General features: G+C 45.0%; 2 protein-coding genes across 2 annotated transcripts; both read right to left on the bottom strand.

Moving 5' to 3' along the window:
- Window positions 1-8,708: 8,708 nt before the first annotated feature.
- On the bottom strand, window positions 8,709-9,746 carry LOC102443486 (olfactory receptor 52E8-like). Its single transcript, XM_006119580.3, has one exon. It carries the CDS (start codon window positions 9,744-9,746, stop codon window positions 8,709-8,711), a length of 1,038 nt encoding a protein of 345 aa, XP_006119642.3.
- Window positions 9,747-18,856: 9,110 nt separating this feature from the next.
- On the bottom strand, window positions 18,857-20,450 carry LOC102443732 (olfactory receptor 52R1-like). Its single transcript, XM_006119581.2, has 2 exons — window positions 20,010-20,450; window positions 18,857-19,573 (listed from the first exon to the last, which is right to left on the bottom strand). Exons 1-2 carry the CDS (start codon window positions 20,343-20,345, stop codon window positions 18,857-18,859), a joined length of 1,053 nt encoding a protein of 350 aa, XP_006119643.2. The 5' UTR covers window positions 20,346-20,450.
- Window positions 20,451-21,319: the final 869 nt, after the last annotated feature.

The raw sequence follows: 21,319 nt of genomic DNA, 5'->3' as shown, positions 1-21,319 counted from the left end.
CCTCACTGCTTACCCCTTTCTCCAAATCATTTATGAATAAGTTGAAAAGGATTGGTCCCAGGACTGACCCTTGGGGTACACCACTAGTTACCCCTCTCCAATCTGAAAATTTACCATTTATTCCTACCCTTTGTTTCCTGTCTTTTAACTAGTTCTCAATCCAAGAAAGGACCTTCCCTCTTATCCCATGGCCATGTAATTTACACAAGAGCCTTTGGTGATGGACCTTGTCAAAGGCTTTCTGAAAATCCAAGTATACTATATCTACTGGATCCCCCTTGTCCGCATGCTTGTTAACCCCTTCAAATAATTCTAACAGATTAGTAAAACAGGATTTCCCTTTACAGAAACCATGTTGACTTTTGTCCAACAAATTATGTTCTTCTACATGCTTCACAATTTTATTCTTTACTATTGTTTCGACTAATTTGCCCGGTACTGAAGTTAGACTTACCGGTCTATAATTGCCAGGATCGCCTCTAGAGCCCTTTTTAAATATTGGTGTCACGTTGGCTACCTTCCAGTCATTAGGTACGGAAGCTGATTTAAAGGATAGGTTACAAACTACAGATAATAGCTCAGCAATTTCCCATTTAAGTTCTTTTAGAACCCTTGGATGAATGCCATCCAGTCACGGAGATTTGTTAACATTATGTTTTTCTATTTCTTCCAAAACCTCCTCTAATGACACTTCAATCCGGGACAGTTCCTCAGATTCATCACCCACAAAGGACGGTGCAGATTCAAGAATCTCCCCAACATCCTCAGCCGTGAAAACTGAAGCAAAGAAATCATTTAGTTTCTCCGCAATGGCTTTATCGTCCTTGATTGCTCCTTTTATAGCTCGATCATCTAGGGGACCCACAGGTTTTTTAGCAGGCTTCCTGCTTCTAATGTACTTAAAAAATATTTTGTTATTTCTTTTTGAGTTTTTGGCTAGCTGTTCCTCAAAATCTTTTTTTGGTTTTCTTATTGCATTTTTACACTTGATTTGACAGTGTTTATGTTCCTTTCTATTTATCTCACTAGGATTGGACTTCCACTTCTTAAAAGATACCTTTTTGTCCCTCACTGCTTCTTTTACATGGTGGTTAAGCCACGGTGACTCTTTTTTAGGTCTCTTGCTATGTTTTTTAATTTGGGGTATACATTTGAGTTGGGCCTCTATTATGGTGTCTTTAAAAAGTTTCCATGCAGCTTTCAGGGATTTGGCTCTAGTCACTGTGCCTTTTAATTTCTGTTTAACTAACCTCCTCATTTTTGTGTAATTCCCCTTTTTGAAATTAAATGCCAGGGTGCTGGACTGCTGAGGTGTTCTTCCCACCACAGGAATGTTGAATGTTATTATATTATTGTCACTATTCCCAAGCGGTCCGGTAACGGTTATATCCTGGACCTGATCCTGCACTCCACTCAGGACTAAAATGAGAATTGCCTCTCCCCTTGTGGGTTCCTGCACTAGCTGCTCCAAGAAGCAGTCATTTAAGCCATTGAGAAATTTTATCTCCGCTTCTCTTCCTGAGGTGACATGTATCCAGTCAATATGGGGGTAATTAAAATCCCCCATTATTATAGAGTTCTTTATTTTGGTATCAAGTATCAGAGGGGTAGCCGTGTTAGTCTGAATCTGCAAAAGCGACGAGGAGTCCTGTAGCACCTTATAGACTAACTGAAGTGTAGGAGCATAAGCTTTCGTGGGCAAAGACCCACTTCGTCAGATGCATGTAGTGGAAATTTCCAGAGGCAGGAATAAATATGCAGGCCAGGATCAGGCTGGAGATGAGGAGGTGGATCCAATCAAGGAGGATGAGGCCCACTTCTAGCAGCTGATCTGGAGGTGTGAATTCCAAGAGAGGAGAAGCTGCTTTTGTAGTTAGCGAGCCATTCACAGTCTTTGTTTAATCCAGAGTTGATTGTGTCAAACTTAAAGATGAACTGTAGCTCAGCAGTTTCTCTTTGAAGTCTGGTCCTGAAGTTTTTTTGCTGCAGGATGGCTACTTTTAAATCTGCAATTGTGTGTCCAGGAAGATTGAAGTGTTCCCCTACAGGTTTTTGTATGTTGCCATTCCTAATATCAGATTTTGTCCATTGATTCTTTTACGTAGGGACTGTCCTGTTTGGCCAATGTATATAGCAGTGGGGCATTGTTGGCACATGATGGCATATATTACGTTGGTGGATGTGCAGGAGAATGTACCAGTGACAGTATGGCTGATCTGGTTAGGTCCTGTGATGGTGTTGCTGGTGTATATATGTGGGCAGAGTTGGCACCGAGGTTTGTTGCAAGGATTGGTTCCTGAGTTCGAGTTATTATGGTGCGGTGTGTAGTTGCTGGTGAGAATATGCTTCAGGTTGGCGGGTTGTCTGTGGGCAAGAACCGGCCTACCTCCCAATGCCTGTGAAAGCGAGGGATCATTGTCCAGGATGGGTTGAAGATCACTAATGATGCGTTGGAGAGGTTTTAGCTGGGGACTGTAGGTGATGGCCAGTGGTGTTCTGTTGGTTTCTTTCTTGGGCTTCTCCTGTAGCAGGAGGATTCTGGGTACACGTCTGGCTCTGTCAATCTGTCTCCTCACTTCCTCGTGTGGGTATCGCAGTTTACAGAATGCTTGTTGCTAGAAGTGGGCCTCATCCTCCTTGATTGGATCCACCGCGTCATCTCCAGCCTGATCCTGGCCTGCATATTTATTCCTGCCTCTGGAAATTTCCACTACATGCATCTGTAGTGGAAATTTCAATGTCAGTATCGCTGTCCTGGTCAGGTGGTCGGTAATATATCCCTACTGCTAATTTCTTATTATTGGAGCATGGAATTACTATCCATAGCGATTCTATGGGACATGTTGATTCACTTAATATTTTTATTTCATTTGATTCTACATTATCTTTCACATACAGTGCCACTCCGCCACCCACCCGGCCTGCTCTATCCTTTTGATATATTTTATATCCCGGTATGATTGTGTCCCACAGATTTTCCTCATTCCACCAGGTTTCAGTGATGCCTATTATGTCAATCTCCTCATTTAATACGAGGTACTCTAGTTCACCCATCTTATTAGTCAGACTCCTAGCATTTGTGTACAAGCACTTTAGAAATTTGCCACTGCTTTTTTGTCTGCCCTTCCCTGAGACTCATCCACTTGCAATCAGTGCTACAGAGATTTCTGAAATGAGAAAGTGCGCTCTGCTAATCACTGCCTTGGAGCGGAAGGGCACCATGTATTTTACACTTTTCCCTTTGTGAGTGATAAATATGTGACTGCACTCACTGCATTAAAGAACTTTTTTGTGCCCAAAGTGAATGTAGTAGTGATTTTGCCAGTATGGCCCAAAACCAGGGGAGACTATAATGCCGTATATTGCTTCTCTGAAGAGTCAGATTGTAACTTGTGACTTTGGGAATACGGCAGATGAAATGATGCCAACGCCCAGTCAACATTGTATGACTTCACCATAGCACCAACACAACAAAAACATTGCACTGGAACTGGGGGCTGAGAGATGGTCTGTCAGACCCAGATGACCACCTGTCTGTACTAGAGACTATGTTATGTACAGTGTTTTCAGTGTAATATTTCTGCCAACAGTAGAGTGTCTTGTTCCATATTTGTTGCAGTGGTCACACCTCAGACCCCAGAAAATCATGCAGGGGATCCACAAGGAATCCATTCTGAAGCTCTAGGAGGAGACGAAATTGATCAGTAACAGTCAACATGCTCACAGGCCATCATGGCTCTGTTACAGGTAGAAGCTCTGGTGACAGGAGCTCTCTGCTGCTGCAGAAGAAGCAGACTCCACACTTTGTTCAACTCTCTAAGGCTACGTCTACACTGGCCAGTCTTGAGCAAGAACATATGCAAAAGAGGTTCAGTGATAAATATCGCCACGGCTCATTTGCATACCTAATGAGTTTCCATTTTGAGCAAGGGGCTGCATGGGTAAAAGTGATCATGAAATCATAGAGTTCGTGATTTTAAGGAATGGTAGAAGGGAGAACAGGAAAACAGAGCCAATGGATTTCAGGAAGCAGATTTTGGTAAACTCAGAGAGCTGGTAGGTACGGTCCCATGGGAAGCAAGTCTAAGAGGAAAAACAGTTGAAGAGAGTTGACAGTTTTTCAAAGGGTCATTATTAAGGGCCCAAAAGCAAGCTATTCCTCTGGTTAGGAAAGATAGAAATTATGGCAAAAGACTGCCTTGGCTTAACCAGGAGATCTTGCATGATCTCAGAATCAAAAAGGAGTCTCATAAAAAGTGAAAACTAGGACAAATTAAAAAAGATGAACATAAGCAAAACAGATATGCGGGAGCAAGATTAGAAAGGGAAAGGCACAAAACGAGCTCAAACTAACTAGAGACATAAAGGGTAACAAGAGGACATTCTATAAATATATTAGAAGCAAGAGGAAGACCAAGAACATGGTAGGCCCACTGCTCAGCGAGGAGGGAGAAACAATAACAGGAAATTTGGAAATGGCAGATGTGCTTAATGACTTCTTTGTTTTGGTCTTCACCAAGAAGTTAGATGATGAACGAATGCCTGACATAGTGAATGCTAGTGGGAGGGGAATAGGTGTAAAAGATAAAATAAAGAAAAAGTACAAGTTAAAATTTCTTAGAAAACTTAGATCTCTGCAAGTCACCAGGTCCTAATTACATATAGACTAGAATACTCAAGGAGCTGATAAAGGAGGAATCTGGGCCTTTACCTATCATCTTTGAAAAGTTATGGAAATTGGTAAAGATTTCAAAAGAGTGGAAAAGATCAAATATAGCACCCATCTATAAAAAGGGAAATGAGAACAACAGACCAGTCAATTTTACTTCTGTGCCAGGGAAGATAATGGAGCAAATAATTAAGGGATTCATCAGCAAACATGTGGAGGATAATAAGGCATAGGTAACAGCCAGCATGGATACCAACCCTTATGGTTAACGGGGAAAATGGTGAATGTGATATAACTAGACTTTGATATGATTTTGCATGACCTTCTTATTAATAAACTTGGGAAATACAACAACTTCTATGGGGTTAATATAATGTGGGTACCTAACTGGCTGAGAAGCCATTCTCACAGAGTAGTTATTAATGTTTCACAGTCACTCTGGAAGGGCATAAGAAGTGGGGTTGCACAGGGGTTTGTTTTTGGACTGGTTCTGTTTGATATCTTCATCAACTATTTAGGTATTATCATAGAGAGGATGCTTCTTAAGATTGTAGATGATAGCAAAGTGAACGGGGTTGCAAGTGCTTTGGAGGCTAAGGTCAAAATGATCTGGACGAACTAGAGAAATGGTCTGGGGTCAATAGGATGAAGTTTAGGAAGGACAAATAAAAAGTACTCCACTTAGGAAGGAACAATCCGTTTCATACATACAGAATGGGAAATGACTCTCTAGGAAGGAGTAATGCAGAAACGGACCTAGTGGTCATAGTGGACCTCAAGTTAAATATGAGTCAACAGTGTGACACTATTTAAAAAAGAGAAACATGATTCTGGGCTGCATATACAGGAGGGTTGACAGCAAGATATGAGAAGTAGTTCTTGTGCTCTACTTTACACTGATTAGGAGTGTTGTGTTCAGTTCTGGACATCACATTTCCAGAAAGATGTGGAGAAATTGGGGTATGTCTACACTACCACCCCAGTTCGAACTAGGGTGGTGAATGTAGGCAACCGGAGTTGCAAATGAAGCCCGGGATTTGAATTTCCCGGGCTTCATTTACATGTTGCCGAGCGCCGCCATTTTTAAATGCCAGCTAGTTCGGACTCTGTGCCCACAGCTACACGTGGCACGGACTAGGTAGTTCAGATTATGCTTCCTATTCCGAACTACCTGTACACCTCGTTCCACGAGGAGTAACGGTAGTTCGGAATAGGAAGCCTAATCTTAACTACCTAGTCCATGCCGCGTGTAGCCGTGGGCACGGAGTCCGAACTAGTCGGAAGGTGTAATCTAGCTCTTCATCCAGGTCATTAATACAGATGTTCAACAAAACTGGCCCAAGAACTGAATTTTGGGGCACTCCGCTTGATACCAACAGCCAGCCAGATATCGAGCTGTTGATCATTACCCATTGAGCCTGAAGATCTAGAAAGCATTGTATTCACCTTCCAGTCCATGTATTCAATCCATAGTTTGTGAAAAGAAGTTCGACAAGTGAAATATGATTCATGGAATCAATTTTCTTTTATTGGTGCTAGTGGTTCAAATGGTCCATGTATCATGTGTTCCTCTGCCCAAGTGTGATGAGACACAGTAAATATGAATGTCTTATCTACGTCCTTTATCACTATGTTGATAGTGTTTTATGTCAAAAGGGACTGCAACATCATTCAGGCCATTACATTTAATCTAGTTACCCCTATATCGAGTCCCATGGCTTGCATGACACTCAGACGTGGTTCACACCAGGGTTTTACAATGTAGAATTATAGAGCCAGAAAATAAGAAGTCAATATGACGAGTTTCACAGAAATCATATTCTTGACTGGCACTGATGATATTCCTAGACTTTAAAAAAAAATCCCATACCAGCTTATCCATTGCTTCTTAACCTTGTCAGAATTTTTAATCTGAGCTTTCCACTATTTTTGAATAATTTAGGTTTCAAGGAGACCTCTCTTATATTTGCTGCCTTTCCGAAACTATGTCTAGTCTACAAGCTTCTTTCACAAGAAGCTTTTTTCAGAAGAGATCTTCCAAAAAAACTTCTTGCGGAAGAGAGCGTTCACACTGCAAAAGCGCATCGAAAAAATGATGCACTTTTTTGACCAATAGCGTCCAGAATGCATGTAAGCAATGATTTCCATAGACAGAATGGACACCAGGGCACCTGTGCTTTTTCCTTTTTTCTCTTTTTCTGAAAAAAACTCCCTCTTCCCTGTCCACACACACCTTTCTGTAAAAGAGCTGTTTCACAAAAAGGCTTCTTCCTCATAGAATGAGAATTAATAATTTCACAAAATGCCCTCTCTTCTTTTGATTTATATCTAATTTATATAAAAATGGCTGCCACGTATTGCCAACTCAGCACTTTGTTGGCAAAAAGCGACAGTCTAGAGGGGGATCTTTCGAGAAAGAAAACCTTTTTTGACAGATCCTGTAAACCTTCTTGCAGAAGGCATAAGGGATCTATAAAAAAAGGCTTTTTTTCTCGAGAGATCCCCCTCTAGACTGCCGCTTTTTGCTAACAAAGTGCCGAGTCTGCAAAACGTGGCGGCCATTTTATGCAAATTGGAAACAGGATATTTAAATCCCTGCCTCATTTGCAATGTCAATCTGTCTAATCTGCATCCCTCTGCCGACAGAAGGTTAAAGTCTAGGCATACCCTAACTGTCTACGTTGGGGTTTGTAATTCTGAGGTTCCACTGTAGATGCTGTTTAGCACCTTCTTCTGACAGTTAATGGTCTGGAATGTGTTTCACCACTTGAGCTGATCTCACTACATCATAAATCCTTCTTTCCCAAAGCAGAACAAAACAATTTCTTGAATATTGTTACTGAGTGAGAACATTTTCAGTGTCTCCATTTGAAGTAACATTTTTTTTTATATTCCTCTCCTCTATCTGCCTCAGACATCTTAGTCTGGCTGCATATGGCAGCTCCTCTGTTCTCAAAGCCTGCTTCAGAATTCCCTTTCTACCTGCTATTTCCTCAACAGAGACAGGGTGAGCGAAACTGAGCCCATCTCCGGAGAAGCTATTTTTCCAACCCTTTGCTCAGGCACCCGAACACGGTCTGTGAATGAGCTGTAGTTTCCAAGGACTTGCTCTCAGTTATGACCAGGTTTTTACCCTGGGGTGTATTTCGTTAATAATCCTGTGAAGGTTTCACACGCCATAATATATAGATACTAATGATGCATGGAGCACCATGGAATTAGTTGGGTCACTTGCTCATAATTAATGGCTCTGGGTAATGAAACTCGACATTCTCCATCCCCCGTAAGAACAGCCTCCAGTAGTATATGGGGTGTCTCATATTCCCATTGTGTCTCAGTTCACACAATTACACTGTGACCATCGCCCGGAACCCTGGAACCCATCACAGAGATGATCCAAGTGGTGATGGGGAGGAGAAGAAGAGCAAGCCCCTAGTGCGGGGCAGGCGTTGAAGGACAAAACATAGAAGTGATTTCATGAGGCATATCTGTGCCGGTTGACAAATGCTTCCTTGTTGACTGTGGCGCATTTAGACTGCCCCGACCTGCCGACAAGCAGCTGATCATCAGCTGGTCGGCAGAGCTTGGCAGCCATTTAAATTTAAATGAAGCTGCAATTATTTAAATCATTTCTCTATGCCAGGTAGCCTAATCTACATGCCTCTGTCGCCAGATGCATGTAGGCTAGACATACTCTCAGAGTCCTGCCACACATCTCCCCAATCACTTCTATGTCTTCTCCTTCAACACCTGCCCCGCATTAGTGGCTTGCTTTTCCTCTCCTCCCCATCACCACTTGGATCTTCTGTGATGGGTTCCAGGATTATTTAAATCGTGCCTTCATTTCCCTATGCCGGGTAGCCTAATATACATGCCTCTGCCACCAGAGGCATGTAATATAGACAAACCCTAAGTAAAAAGTTGAGGCAAAGCCAGAGCCTTAAGTGTCCAGTTAAAAAGGTGACAGCCCTGTGAGTCGCACATAGATGGATTTCCCAGTATTTCATGCTGACAAAACATAATAAAGACAGCAAAGAATTTAAACTTTCTTTGATTGGCCAGTAAAACATTCCATGTCACGAGCCAGCACACCCATAGAGCTCTGCCTGAGCGCCACAACCTGAGGAGAAAACTTTAATTCCCTTAGGAGAAAAAATTGGAGCAGCTTTTCCCGGATCTGTTTTGTCCTCACCCCGTAGATGACGGGGTTCAGTGTGGGTGGAACTAAGAGGTACATGTCAGCAATGAAAATGTTGAAATAACGGGGCAAATTGTTGCCCACACGACCAGAGATGGAGGCAAATAGAATTGGGATGTAAAAGGCTAATATGACACAGATATGCGAGCTGCAGGTCCCAAAAGTCTTGACCCGAGCCTCCTTTGTGGGAAGGCTGAAGATTGCCCTGAGGATCTGTATATAGGACACAATGATAAAAGATACATCCAGTCCAAGCCTACAGGATATCACAAAGAGGGCATAGTAACTACTGATGCGGGTGTCGGCACACGCCAGCTTCACTATATTCAAGTTCTCACATTGAGTGTGGGGGATGATGTTACTTCTGCAATATGGCCACTGGCTTGCCAGGATGGGACAGGGCAGTATAAGAATGCTGCCGCGCAACACGATGACCAGGCCAATCTTCATCACCAGAGAGTTAGTCAGGATGGTTGAATGTCTCAGGGGGTGGCAGATGGCCACGTAACGATCCAAAGCCATGGCTGCAAAGATCCCAGACTCTATTTCTGTGAAGCAGTGAATGAAAAACATCTGAGTGAGGCAGGACCTGAAATAGATCTCTCTGGAATTGAACCAGAAGTTTGCCAGAATTTTGGGCAGGGTGGTTGTGGACAGCACCAGGTCAGTGACGGCGAGCATGCAGAGGAAATAGTACATGGGCTCATGGAGACTGGGCTCCTTCTTCACAATAAATAGGATGGCAAAGTTTCCCAAGAGGGCTATAACATACATGGTGCAGAAGGGGATGGAGATCCAGACATGGGCTGCCTCCAGGCCAGGAATGCCCAGCAGGATGAAGGTGGAGGGGTTGGAGAAGGCAGTTGTGTTGGTATCCATCATGGAGCGGAGGAGAAGCGATTCAGCTCTGAGGCAGAATGTTGTCTCTTACTTGAACCAGATGCTCCGTGGTGTCTCTGGATGTGCCCAGGGTCTAGGTTGATAGCCACAGTACAAATACCTGGACGGAGACACAATGTGAATGTAAGACACCACGTACACTAGTGGAGGCTGTTTGCGTGGGTGAAGGAGTTTGTACATCCTTCACACTCTGAGAAATGGCACTTTCCTTATCCAGAGTCATGAATTACAAACAGACCCTCATAATTCCATGTTTGATGATACTGTCCCGGATTGAAGTGTCATTAGAGGAGGTTTTGGAACAAATAGAAAAACTTAATGTTAACAAATCTCCGGGACCGGATGGCATTCATCCAAGGGTTCTAAAAGAAATTAAATGGGAAATTGCTGAGCTATTATCTGTGGTTTGTAACCTATCCTTTAAATCGGCTTCCGTTCCTAATGACTGGAAGGTAGCCAACGTGACACCTATATTTAAAAAGGGCTGTAGAGGCGATCCTGGCAATTACAGACTGGTAAGTCTAACTTCAGTACCGGGCAAATTAGTCGAAACAATAGTAAAGAATAAAATTGTGAATCATGTAGAAGAACATAATTTATTGGACAAAAGTCAACATGGTTTCTGTAAAGGGAAATCCTGTCTTACTAATCTATTAGAGTTCTTTGAAGGGGTTAACAAACATGCGGACAAGGGGGATCCAGTAGATATAGTATACTTGGATTTTCAGAAAGCCTTTGACAAGGTCCCTCACCACAGGCTCTTGTGTAAATTACATGGCCATGGGATAAGAGGGAAGGTCCTTTCTTGGATTGAGAACTGGCTAAAAGACAGGAAACAAAGGGTAGGAATAAATGGTAAATTTTCAGATTGGAGAGGGGTAACTAGTGGTGTCCCCCAAGGGTCAGTCCTGGGACCAATCCTTTTCAACTTATTCATAAATGATCTGGAGAAAGGGGTAAGCAGTGAGGTAGTAAAGTTTGCAGATGATACCAAACTGTTTAGGATAGTCAAGACAGAAGCAGACTGTGAGGGACTCCAAGAAGATCTCACCAAACTGAGTGATTGGGCAACAAAATGGCAAATGAAATGTAATGTGGGTAAGTGTAAAGTAATGCACATCGGGAAAAATAACCCCAACTATACGTACAGTATGATGGGGGCTAATTTGGCTACGACAAATCAGGAAAGAGATCTTGGAGTTATCATGGACAGTTCTCTGAAAACTTCCACACAGAGTGCAGGGGCGGTCAAAAAGGCAAATAGGATGCTAGGAATTATTAGGAAAGGGATAGAAAATAAGACCCAGAATATCTTACTGCCCCTGTATAAAACTATGGTACGCCCACATCTTGAATACTGTGTACAGATGTGGTCTCCTCACCTCAAAAAAGATATTTTGGCCTTGGAAAGGGTTCAGAAAAGGGCAACTAAAATGATTAGGGGTTTGGAACGGGTCCCATATGAGGAGAGGTTAAAGAGACTGGGACTTTTCAGTTTAGAAAAGAGGAGACTGAGGGGGGATATGATAGAAGTCTATAAAATCATGAGTGGTGTGGAGAGGGCTGATAAAGAAAAGTTATTTATTAGTTCCCATAATAGAAGAACTAGAGGACACCAAATGAAATTAATGGGTAGCAGGTTTAAAACTAATAAAAGGAAGTTCTTCTTCACACAGCATGTAGTCAAACTGTGGAACTCCTTGCCAGAGGAGGCTGTGAAAGCTAGGACTATAATGGAGTTTAAAGAAAAGCTGGATAAATTCATGGAGGTTAGGTCCATAAAAGGCTATTAGCCAGGGGATAAAATGGTGTCCTTGGCCTCTGTTTGTCAGAGGCTGGAGAGGGATGGTAGGAGACAAATCGCTTGATCATTGTCTTCGGTCAACCCTCTCTGGGGCACCTGGTGCTGGCCACTGTCGGCAGACAGGCTACTGGGCTAGATGGACCTTTGGTCTGACCCAGTATGGCCGTTCTTATGTTCTTATGTTATGTTCTTCATGTATCAATAATTTCCTCATTTTTGGTGTTGAAAACTTAATAGGCACCAGCAGGAAATACACGCCAGGGAAAAGATTTAGCCATAACTCATAGCAATTCCATGAAACAACAGCTTATTCAAAGCACTAGCCACGACAAAGGCCATGTTCAGATGCCTAAGGAAAGGGTTGGAAAAATAGCTGCTCTGGATAAACGTTCAGTTTTGCTTACTCAGCCTTTGTAAAGCAAAAACGGGAAATCTTACACTGGCTTTCAGAACTGGGGAGCTGTCGTTTGCAGCCAGATTGAGATGTCATGGTCAGATAGAGGAGATTACAGTATGACATGGTACTTCTCACATTACATTCAAATGGAGTAACCGAAAAGAGTTGCCAATCAGTACTATCTCTAGTAATTAATTGCTCCAAAGTGTGAATTCTCCAAAGCTGTGTCAAAGCATCAGCAAAAGTATTTGGCAGGAAACGTTAGGCAGAAAAATGGGATAGAAAACTGGGATTTCCTAAAAAGTACGATTTCATGGTAAATAAAGTTGGCAATTTGGCTAAAAACTCTGTTCAGTGGTAAGTGAAGGGAGCAGCAATTAAGGGAAATAATGCACTATATAACATGCTGGAGAGAAGAACAATAGATACAAAGCAATGAAAATTGGAAATTTTGAAAAGTCGTGAGATCCATATCAGGAAATATCCTTGGTAGTGTTAAGGATCCAAAAAGAGGTTATTAGGTGTATCTTGGAGAAATAATACCTTAGAAAATATGTTGGCCAATTTCCAGAAGTTGGAAGGAAACTTTTAAACATTGGAGAGAATTATAATATTCTGAAGAAATTGTTTTGTTCTGCATTTGGAATGAAGTACTTACAATATCCTCAAAAAGCGTGTAAAGTAGAACCAGTAATAGCCAGTCAGACAGTAAGTGACAGAGATCTCACACACTCAAAAAGGAGGCAAATGCAGGACAGGTTCCTGTTAAACATAATCATTGAAAAATAAAACAGTTTGACATGTTTAGGAAATGATGGAAACATTGTATGCAACTTCTTTTTAAGAGTCCAGGGATATCATGAATGCCGGTCAACAATATGGTTTCTGTAAAAATGGTCATATCAGATAAACTCTTCTCCTTCGTTGGCTCCATGATTCCAAAGTGTAAAATCCTGGTGTGAACCAGGCATGAGTGACATGCAAATCATAGGGAGTAAAATGTCCTCCAGTGGGTGTCTGCTTTCAACTGATTTTTGTGAAGGTTTCAGGCATAACAGTTTAGCTGACTACTTGAATGAAGCTATGAGAAATTATGTATCATCATGCTGTTCCCATGAGAAGCCCTTCCACCTCCATGCTGTCTGGGAGATACAAGGCGGGTGATGGTCATTGTCCTCCTACCACATGATAAGAGCCACACCCTTGAGATTCAAGAGGAAGGGATGTCAGTCTATGTGTATTAACACATGACTGGCTTTTCAGGTCTTATATATCATCCACTGGAAATTTTCCATGGTGAAGAAATTAAGAGCCATGGAAAGAAAGCCGGTAAGATCATCAGGCTTAATGGGCAGTGATCAACGGCTCAATGTCTGGTTGGCGATATCTCTTAACAAGAGTGTCTGAAGGCCAGTTTTGTTCAACCTCTTTATTAATGATAATGACCTGGATGGGGGCATGGATTGCACCCTCACCGATTTGGCGGATAACACTGAACTAGGGGGAGAGGTAGTTATGCTGGAGGGCAGAGTTAGGGGGCAGAGTGACCTAGACAAATGGGAGGATTGGCCAAAAGAAATCTGATGAGGTTTGAAGAAGGACAAGTGCAGAGTCCTGCACAAAGGACAGAAGAATCCCAAGTATTGTTAAAGGCTGGAGACCGACTGGCTAAGTAGGAGTTCCACAGAAAAGGACCTGGAGATTACAGTGGATGAGAAGCTTGATAGGAGTCAATGAGGTGCCCTGGTAGCCAAGAGGCTGATGGGATATTGGGGTGCATTTACTAATGAGCAGGGCTCCCCAAGCAGCAGCGAGCCCCGCTTTGCAGTCACGTGGTATTGCGTGCTACATATGCGCCGCACCAGTTGTGCCGGTTTGTAATCTACTTGCCATGTGTTGAGCCCTGCTACTGAGCATTGCCAGCAGATCTAGAGAAGTGATTATTCCCCTTTATTCAGCTCTGGTGAGGCCACATCTGGAGTTTTGTGTCCAATTCTGGACCCTCCACTATAGAAAGAATGTAGACACATTGGAGAAAGTCCTGTTAAGGGCAATAAAAATTATCGGTGGGCTGGAACCCATGACATATGAGGGGAGTCTGAGGTATTTGGACTAGGTTAGTTTGCAGAAGACAAGAGAGAGAGTTGTTTGATACCAACTAGCAACTATCTGAAGAGGGGATCCAAGAAGGATAGAGATTGTTCTCAGTGGTTCCAGGTGGCAGAACGACGAACAATGGTCACAAGTTGTAGTGGGGGAGGTCTAGGTTGGTGTGAGGGGGTTCATTCACCACCACAGCACCCCCTGACATCAGTCCTAGGAATTAGCTCCGTCTGGCAGGCTGGGTGCCTTCCCTCGGGTGGTGTCTCCCCTCTTTCCTCCAGGCCACAGTGTCCTCTTCAGGACACTGCCCTGCGGCAGTGCCCATGTCAGTCTCTGAGCCCCCCTTCCAGGGGTTGTTGTTTCTTCAGGGGGCCGTGCTTCTGGCCCTGCAGTCTGTGGGTTTGCTTGGCCAGAGCTCCCCTAGCCCTGCCTTGCCTCCCCAGCCCTGCCCTAGCTCCAGGGAGCCTCCTACTCTCCCAGCACCCAGGCTCTCACTGCTCTTGCCTGGGAGCAGTAGCCCATCCTCTTATATAGCTTCTAGCTCGGCCCTAATCATCTAACGCAGCCTCAGCTGGGGCGAAACTCCCAGGCCCTGCTCCGGGCTGGGGTTTGCCCTTAAAGGGCCAGTGCAGGGCAAGTGCCCTGTCACAGTTCGATATTAGGAAAAACTATTTCCCTAGGAGGGTGTGAAGCACTGGGATGGGTTCCATGGGGAGGCTGTGGAATTTCCATCTGTAGAGGTTTTCAAGTCCTGGCTGGTATGATATAATTGGGGTTGGTCCTGCTTGGGGCAAGGGGCTGAACTTGATGACTCCTGAGGTCTCTTCCAGACCTAGGATTCTATGATTCTATACGACCTGAATGTTGCCCTGTGCCATTGAAATGACTTGGGGCTGTAAGGTATTGAGAAGGGATGTGGAAGAAGAGTCACCTTTTGCCTACTGATACTGGAGCAAACTTATCCCTATGGCAAGGGGATATTAACTAGCTGTGCAGAGCAGAAAGGATCCCAGACTTACTCTATCATGTGGTGCTCTGGGTTTGTTGAGTAGGTGGGTTCCTCAGTCCGAGATGGGTACCTGTGAATTCAGAGAGGGATGTGTCTTCCTGGTAGCCTCCTGCAAGTAGCCGTTTCCTGCACCACTCTCATCCCAGCATCCTATGCCAAGAGCTGGCACAGGGCTGTGCACCATTAATAATATGGCTCTGGGCAATCCCAGTGGGATTCACTCATCCCATAGAGAATGAGTGAACATCTGGATCCAAGAAGATTAGAGACTAGCCTTTCTGGGCCTCTGGGCTATTTATTCAGCAGTAGGAGTAAACAGCAATTAAGGGTCCTTCCCAAAGGGAGATGAGAAATCCTGGGCTCTGGGCTGAGTCAGGGAGGAATTGGCTGCTTTGTGTGTTTGTGTATATTTAAAAATTATAGTTGAATAGGAAGGAAAGGAGGGATAATGTCTATGTCTCCTCAGGTTCTAATATGCTATAAGTGCTCAACATGGAAAGAGATCGATCTAGAGAAAGGTGACTAAGGACAGACACTTAACACTTTCTGCAGGCACACGGGGCTGTCACTAAGGGGTGAGAGATCAATAATTATCACCAGTAATTATCGCTACATTGTGCAGCACCTTCCTCTGAAGGGCATTGACAAGACCTTGCAAAGGAAAGTCACTGTGAGCAGAAGCCCATAATGCAGTGAAGCAGGGAGACATGAATAGGCCGAGGTCAGACAGCTTGAGGGGCAACAAGAGAGAGACACCCAGGAGTCCTGCAGTAACCACAATTCCTCCATAGCAGGGGCTATTCATTGAGTGGAAAGGCTGGAAGAGAGAAGCTGAGCCTTCTCCATCCTCTCAAGCTGAGTCTAGGGTCTCAGAACTCGCTGGCGTGTGTGCGCTCCCTGTTGTCGGGAGGGGTGAACTCCAGGATGCCAGTTCTGCTCCCTCCGGCCTAGTCCACAGTAAATGGGAGAGAGTATTGCAGATACATAACTCCATTTACTTTAATTATGGAGCTAGAGTCAAACCTCTTAATAAGGTTTCAGCACAATGCACACAATGGGTGGTCGATGGGGCTGACTGTCCTGTAGACTTCCTCACTCCTTGGGGGTGTTACCGGTGTCGATGGGAGCATCCTCTAAGTTTGAATTAGCAGGTCTTCATCTGACCCGCTAATTCAAACCCTGGAAGAGCGACTGTATCGGTGTCAGCTTCTCCGTTGTGTAGACACACACACTGAGACACCTTCCAAACCATCGCAATCCCTGGGGTGTCTCTGGGGCAACTGACTTAGTAAAAGCCACACAAAGAGTGTGTTCCTATAGATGGGGTGAAGCTGGGGGGGCCTATCCTGGGGATAGAGACCTTCCTCTTCCCCCAAATTGTCCTGCAACAAGGAGGGCCCTATAGGAAGACTAGAGACCAGAATAGTGTTTGCATTGGACAGTTGTTCATTTCCTCCCAGTGCCTCCAACGGGGAACTGGAATCGGATGTTCCAGGCTGAGTCAGACTTTGCAGCCCTGCCCCAGCTGGAGGTTGCTTGGATCCCCAAAGCTGGATTCTCTTGCCTGCCCCTTTGGCTAAATAGGATATTTATCTGGTGCAGAAGCACCTCGGTATTTAAGCCCTGGAATGAGACTGAATCAATTTTTTGTGTCTCATTTAAACAGGGGAGCCGTGTCCATCAGCACCAAAGTTCCTAACACTCAGTAGCTGATGAGCATGGTTTGATCTTCATCTCTAGATAAATCTAAGAGGGTGGTGCTAGGCCTGGATTTAGCTGGATTGTTGGGTTGATTATTTCTGGTCATTGTCTGGTGGAACCCTCCAGAGATCCTGCTCCAGTTGAGGACCTCTTGGGCCGGGCCATTCCCAAACATAGAGGGAGAAACAGCCCCTACACCAAGGATCTTACAAAGAAGTGAAAAGAAGACACCATTACTCTGTGAAGAAACTCAGAAATGGATGGTTGGAGAGGCTGCTGGGTGGGGGTAAGGCAGCTCCAACGCACAGCCCTCCCATGGCTGTTGGAAGTACGTGCTGGGCCGGTAAGAGCAGAGCATGTGTTTGTTCAACCTGCTGTTCACAAACAGGGAGAAACTGGTAGGGGAAGTAGATTTTGGTGGCAAGTGGGGGAGGAGGGATCATGAGATGGTTGAGAAAAGAGAGCAGAAAAATTCAGACGCTGGACTACAGAAAAGTAAACTTTGTCTCCCTAAGGGAACTGATGTATAGGATCCCCTGAGAGGCTAAAATGACGGGGGGAAGAAGTCCATGAATCTGTCAGAATTTTAAAGGAGCCTTATTGAAGTTTCAGGAACAAACCATCCCAATGCGCAGTAAGAAAAGCAACACAAGAGGAAGTTGACAAGAAGTGGAAACTTGGAGAGATGAACTATGGAGGAGTAGAAATATATTGCTTGAGCATGTAGGGATGTAATCAAAGGCCAACGTACCACTGGAATTGCAGCTAGCAAGGGATGTGCAGGGGAGCAAGGAAGGTTTCTCCAGGCATGTTAGCAATAAGAGGGTGATCAGAGAGGATGTGGAGTCCCTACTGGATGAGGGAGGTAACCTGGTGATAGATGATGTGGGAAAAGCTCAAGTACTTAATACTTTTTTACATCAATCTACCAAGGCAAGTTCAGCTCCCAGATTGTTGCACTGGGCAGCTCTCAGTGGAGAAAGAACGGGTTAAGCTGGACATACACAAATCCACGGGGCCAGATTTAATGCCTTGGACGGTGCTGAGGGAGTTGGCTCATGTCACTGCAGAGACATTGGCCTTTATCTTTGACAACTGATGGTGATTGGGGAAGACCCCAGACAACTGCAAAGGGATGTGTGGGGTCTGCTTCTCCTGCAGCAGAGAGCGCCTGTTCCCAGAGCTTCTACCTGCAATGGAGCCATGATGGCCGGTGAGCACGTTGACTGTGACTGATCAATTTCCTTTCCTCCAAGAGCTTCGAAATGGATTCCTTGAGGATCCCCTGCATGATTTTCTGGAGTCTGAGATTGGGGGGTTGTTTTATTTCTTATTATAATCAAATTTCATCCCTTTGCTGTCACCCACCTTCCCTGCAAAGCTCTCCTTGTGTCGCTAATAGATCTGTTGTCTGTGTTACCCAGCGGACTGTACAATGTCTGAACTGCAAAGGGGAAAGTCTCAGGTTATGACCAAGAGCTGGTGCACTCTCACAATCTATTGTAGAAGGGATGCACAAGATAGCACATTCTTACTGGTCAGGGTTTCACCAGGGAAGGACAGTTCACCTGTGGAGACTTTGGCTGGGGAGCACGGAGAATTTGGGCTGTAGCCTCTCTACAGTTGTCCCCTGATGGACTCCCAGAGCATTCAGGAACACAGCTGGGTGAGCTCGCTACTGATAAATGTTGGCGTAAGGGCAGCTTGCAGGGCTTTGCAGCTTTCCACATCCCTGTGCAACGGGTAGTGCATTTGGCTGGCATGGGGCCACCTGTACCTCAGTTCCACGTGGCACCCGGGGGGACCCATCACACAGATGATTCCAGCAGTGAAAGGGGGCAGAAGAGGAGCAAGACAGCAGTATGGGGCCTTGAAGGACAAGACATAGAAGTGTCTGGGGTTTCAAGGGGAGATGTGGATCTGGGCTCTGAGGAAGAAAGTGGGACAAGGGCAGGACCTGGCATGTCCAGGTACAATTAGAAATACATTTAGAAAGGTGGGAACCTTACGAGTTGGACATAGATGGATTCCACATATGTTATGCTAAAAAACACACACTAAAGTAAGAAACTTATTCAACCTTTCTTTGATTGGCCAGTCAGTGATTCAGGAAATAGTGCCATGTCACCAGACAGCACTCCACGGTGCTCTGTCTCAGACCCACAACCCGAGGAGAAAACTTTAGTCCCCTTAGGATTAAAGAGCTGGAGGAACCTATCCCGGATCTGTTTGGTTCTCAGGCCGTAGATGATGGGGTTCATCATGGGGGGAACCAGGACATACAGATCAGCAAACAAAACATAGAAATGACGGGGCAAATTGTCACCCAAACGGGCTGACAGCGAGGAAAACAGAGTTGGGATGTAGAAGGCTAATATGACACAGATGTGTGAGCCACAAGTCCCAAAAGTCTTGAGCCGGGCTTCCTTTGTGGGGAGGCCGAAGATGGCCCTGAGGATCTGGATATAGGACAGGGTGATAAAAGACACATCCACACCATACCTACAGGATAGCACGAAGATGCCGTAGTAATTACTGACGCGGGTATCGGCACAGGCCAGCTTCACCACACCCAAGTTCTCACATTGAGTGTGGGCGATGATGTTGGTTTTGCAATATGGCCACTGCCTCGCCAGGATGGGATAGGGCAGTGCGAGAATGCTGCCACGCAACACAATGACCAGACCAATCTTCATCACCAGAGAGTTTGTCAGGATGGTGGAATGTCTCAGGGGGTGGCAGATGGCCACGTAGCGATCAAACGCCATGGCCATGAAGATCCCCGATGCAATCTGTGGCTGTGTCCAGACTCCATGCCTCCGTCGACGGAGGCATGTAGATTAGCCAGCTCGGAAGAGGGAAATGAAGCCGCGATTAAAATAATCGCGGCTTCATTTAAATTTAAATGGCTGCCCCGATCTGCCGATCAGCTGTTTGTCGGCAGATCGGGAGAGTCTGGACGCGATGCCCCGACAAAGAAGCCTTTCTTCATCGACACAGGTAAACCTGGTTTCACGAGGCTTACCTGTGTCGATGAAGAAAGGCTTCTTTGTCGGGGCATCGCGTCCAGACTCTCCCGATCTGCCGACAAACAGCTGATCGGCAGATCGGGGCAGCCATTTAAATTTAAATGAAGCCGCGATTATTTTAATCGCGGCTTCATTTCCCTCTTCCGAGCTGGCTAATCTACATGCCTCCGTCGACGGAGGCATGGAGTCTGGACACAGCCTGTGTGAAGCCATGAATGAAAAACATCTGGGCGAGGCAGGCACTGAAATCGATCTCCCTGGAATTGAACCAGAAGATTGCCAGAATTTTGGGCAGGGTGGATGTGACCAGCACCAGGTCGGTGACTGCCAGCATGCAGAGGAAATAGTACATGGGCTCATGGAGACTCGATTCCTTCTTCACAATGAACAGGATGGCAAAGTTTCCCAGGATGGCTATAACATACATGGTGCAGAAGGGGATGGAGATCCAGACATGGGCCACCTCCAGACCAGGAATGCCCAGTAAAATGAAGGTGGAGGGGTTGGTGAAGGCAGTTGTGTTGGAGTCTGACATGGAGTGGAGGAGAAGCAATTCAACTCTAAGGCAGAACGTTGTCTCTGACTTGAACCAGCTGCTCCGTGGAGTTTGTGGATGCGTCCAAAGTCTAGGGCGATCGGCACAGTGTAACTGCCTGGATGGAGACACAATGTGAATGTGAGACACCACATACAGGAATGGAGGCTGTTCTCATGGGTGCAGGTGGTTGTACTTTCTTTACACTCTGAAAAATGGCAAAGTTGTTCCCCACTCTGGCACTCTGGGTGTACAAAGTCAGGGACCGCAAGAGACCTTAATTACCACGCTGTGTGCTTAGAAAACCTCCCCAAAATCACAGATTCCCTGACCTTGCGTGATAGGCTGCCACCCATAAAGTGAGTAACCCCTTTCTTCTTAAATGCAGGGGGCTGTGTCTAGACTGCACCCCTTTTCCATAAAAGGGATGCAAATTAGACACATTACAATTCCTTATTTTAAGAGGAAAGGCTTTATTTTCCGAAAGATCCGTGCCTAGACTGGCGCTTTTTTCCGGCAAAGCTCCGAGCCGGAAAAAAGCGGCAGTCATGTTTATGCAAATGAAGCAGGGGGATTTAAATCTCTGCTTCATTTGCAATTGCGACGTGTCTAATTTGCATCCCTTTTACGGAAAAGGGATGCAGTCCAAACATAGCCTAGGTGAATAACCCACTACAGTCTACTTACCCCACAGACTTGGACCTTGACCTCTGGCTCCAGAGGCAGGTACCTTATCTTCTGCACCACTGGATGAACCCCCCAAACTCCTTATCTCCAGGGCCCCCTCTTATCTGTCCTACGTTCCAAATGTGCCAGGTGCCTCCATTGCCAAGTGGGGAGGGGAAAGAAATTTAACCAAAGAACAAAACAAAGAAAATAACCTGATCATGTCTACATAGACATTTTCCTATCTATTCAGGATCCATGCTTCAAGGTCCAGTCCATTGACATGCCCAGGAGTCTTTGTAGGCATG

Source organism: Pelodiscus sinensis, chromosome 1 (assembly GCF_049634645.1).
Source record: "Pelodiscus sinensis isolate JC-2024 chromosome 1, ASM4963464v1, whole genome shotgun sequence".
Classification (NCBI taxonomy): domain Eukaryota; kingdom Metazoa; phylum Chordata; order Testudines; family Trionychidae; genus Pelodiscus; species Pelodiscus sinensis.
This window is presented reverse-complemented; position numbering and strand designations above follow the sequence as displayed.

What these genes read in the sequence shown, in the direction of transcription:
- LOC102443486 (XM_006119580.3), bottom strand. Translation starts at nt 9,746, where the DNA reads ATGGATACCAACACAACTGCCTTCTCCAACCCCTCCACCTTCATCCTG.
- LOC102443732 (XM_006119581.2), bottom strand. Translation starts at nt 20,345, where the DNA reads ATGTCAGACTCCAACACAACTGCCTTCACCAACCCCTCCACCTTCATT. An exon ending in TCATTCATGGCTTCACACAG is followed by an intron (nt 19,574 to 20,009) that starts GCTGTGTCCAGA and finishes ACACAGCCACAG; the next exon opens with ATTGCATCGGGGATCTTCAT.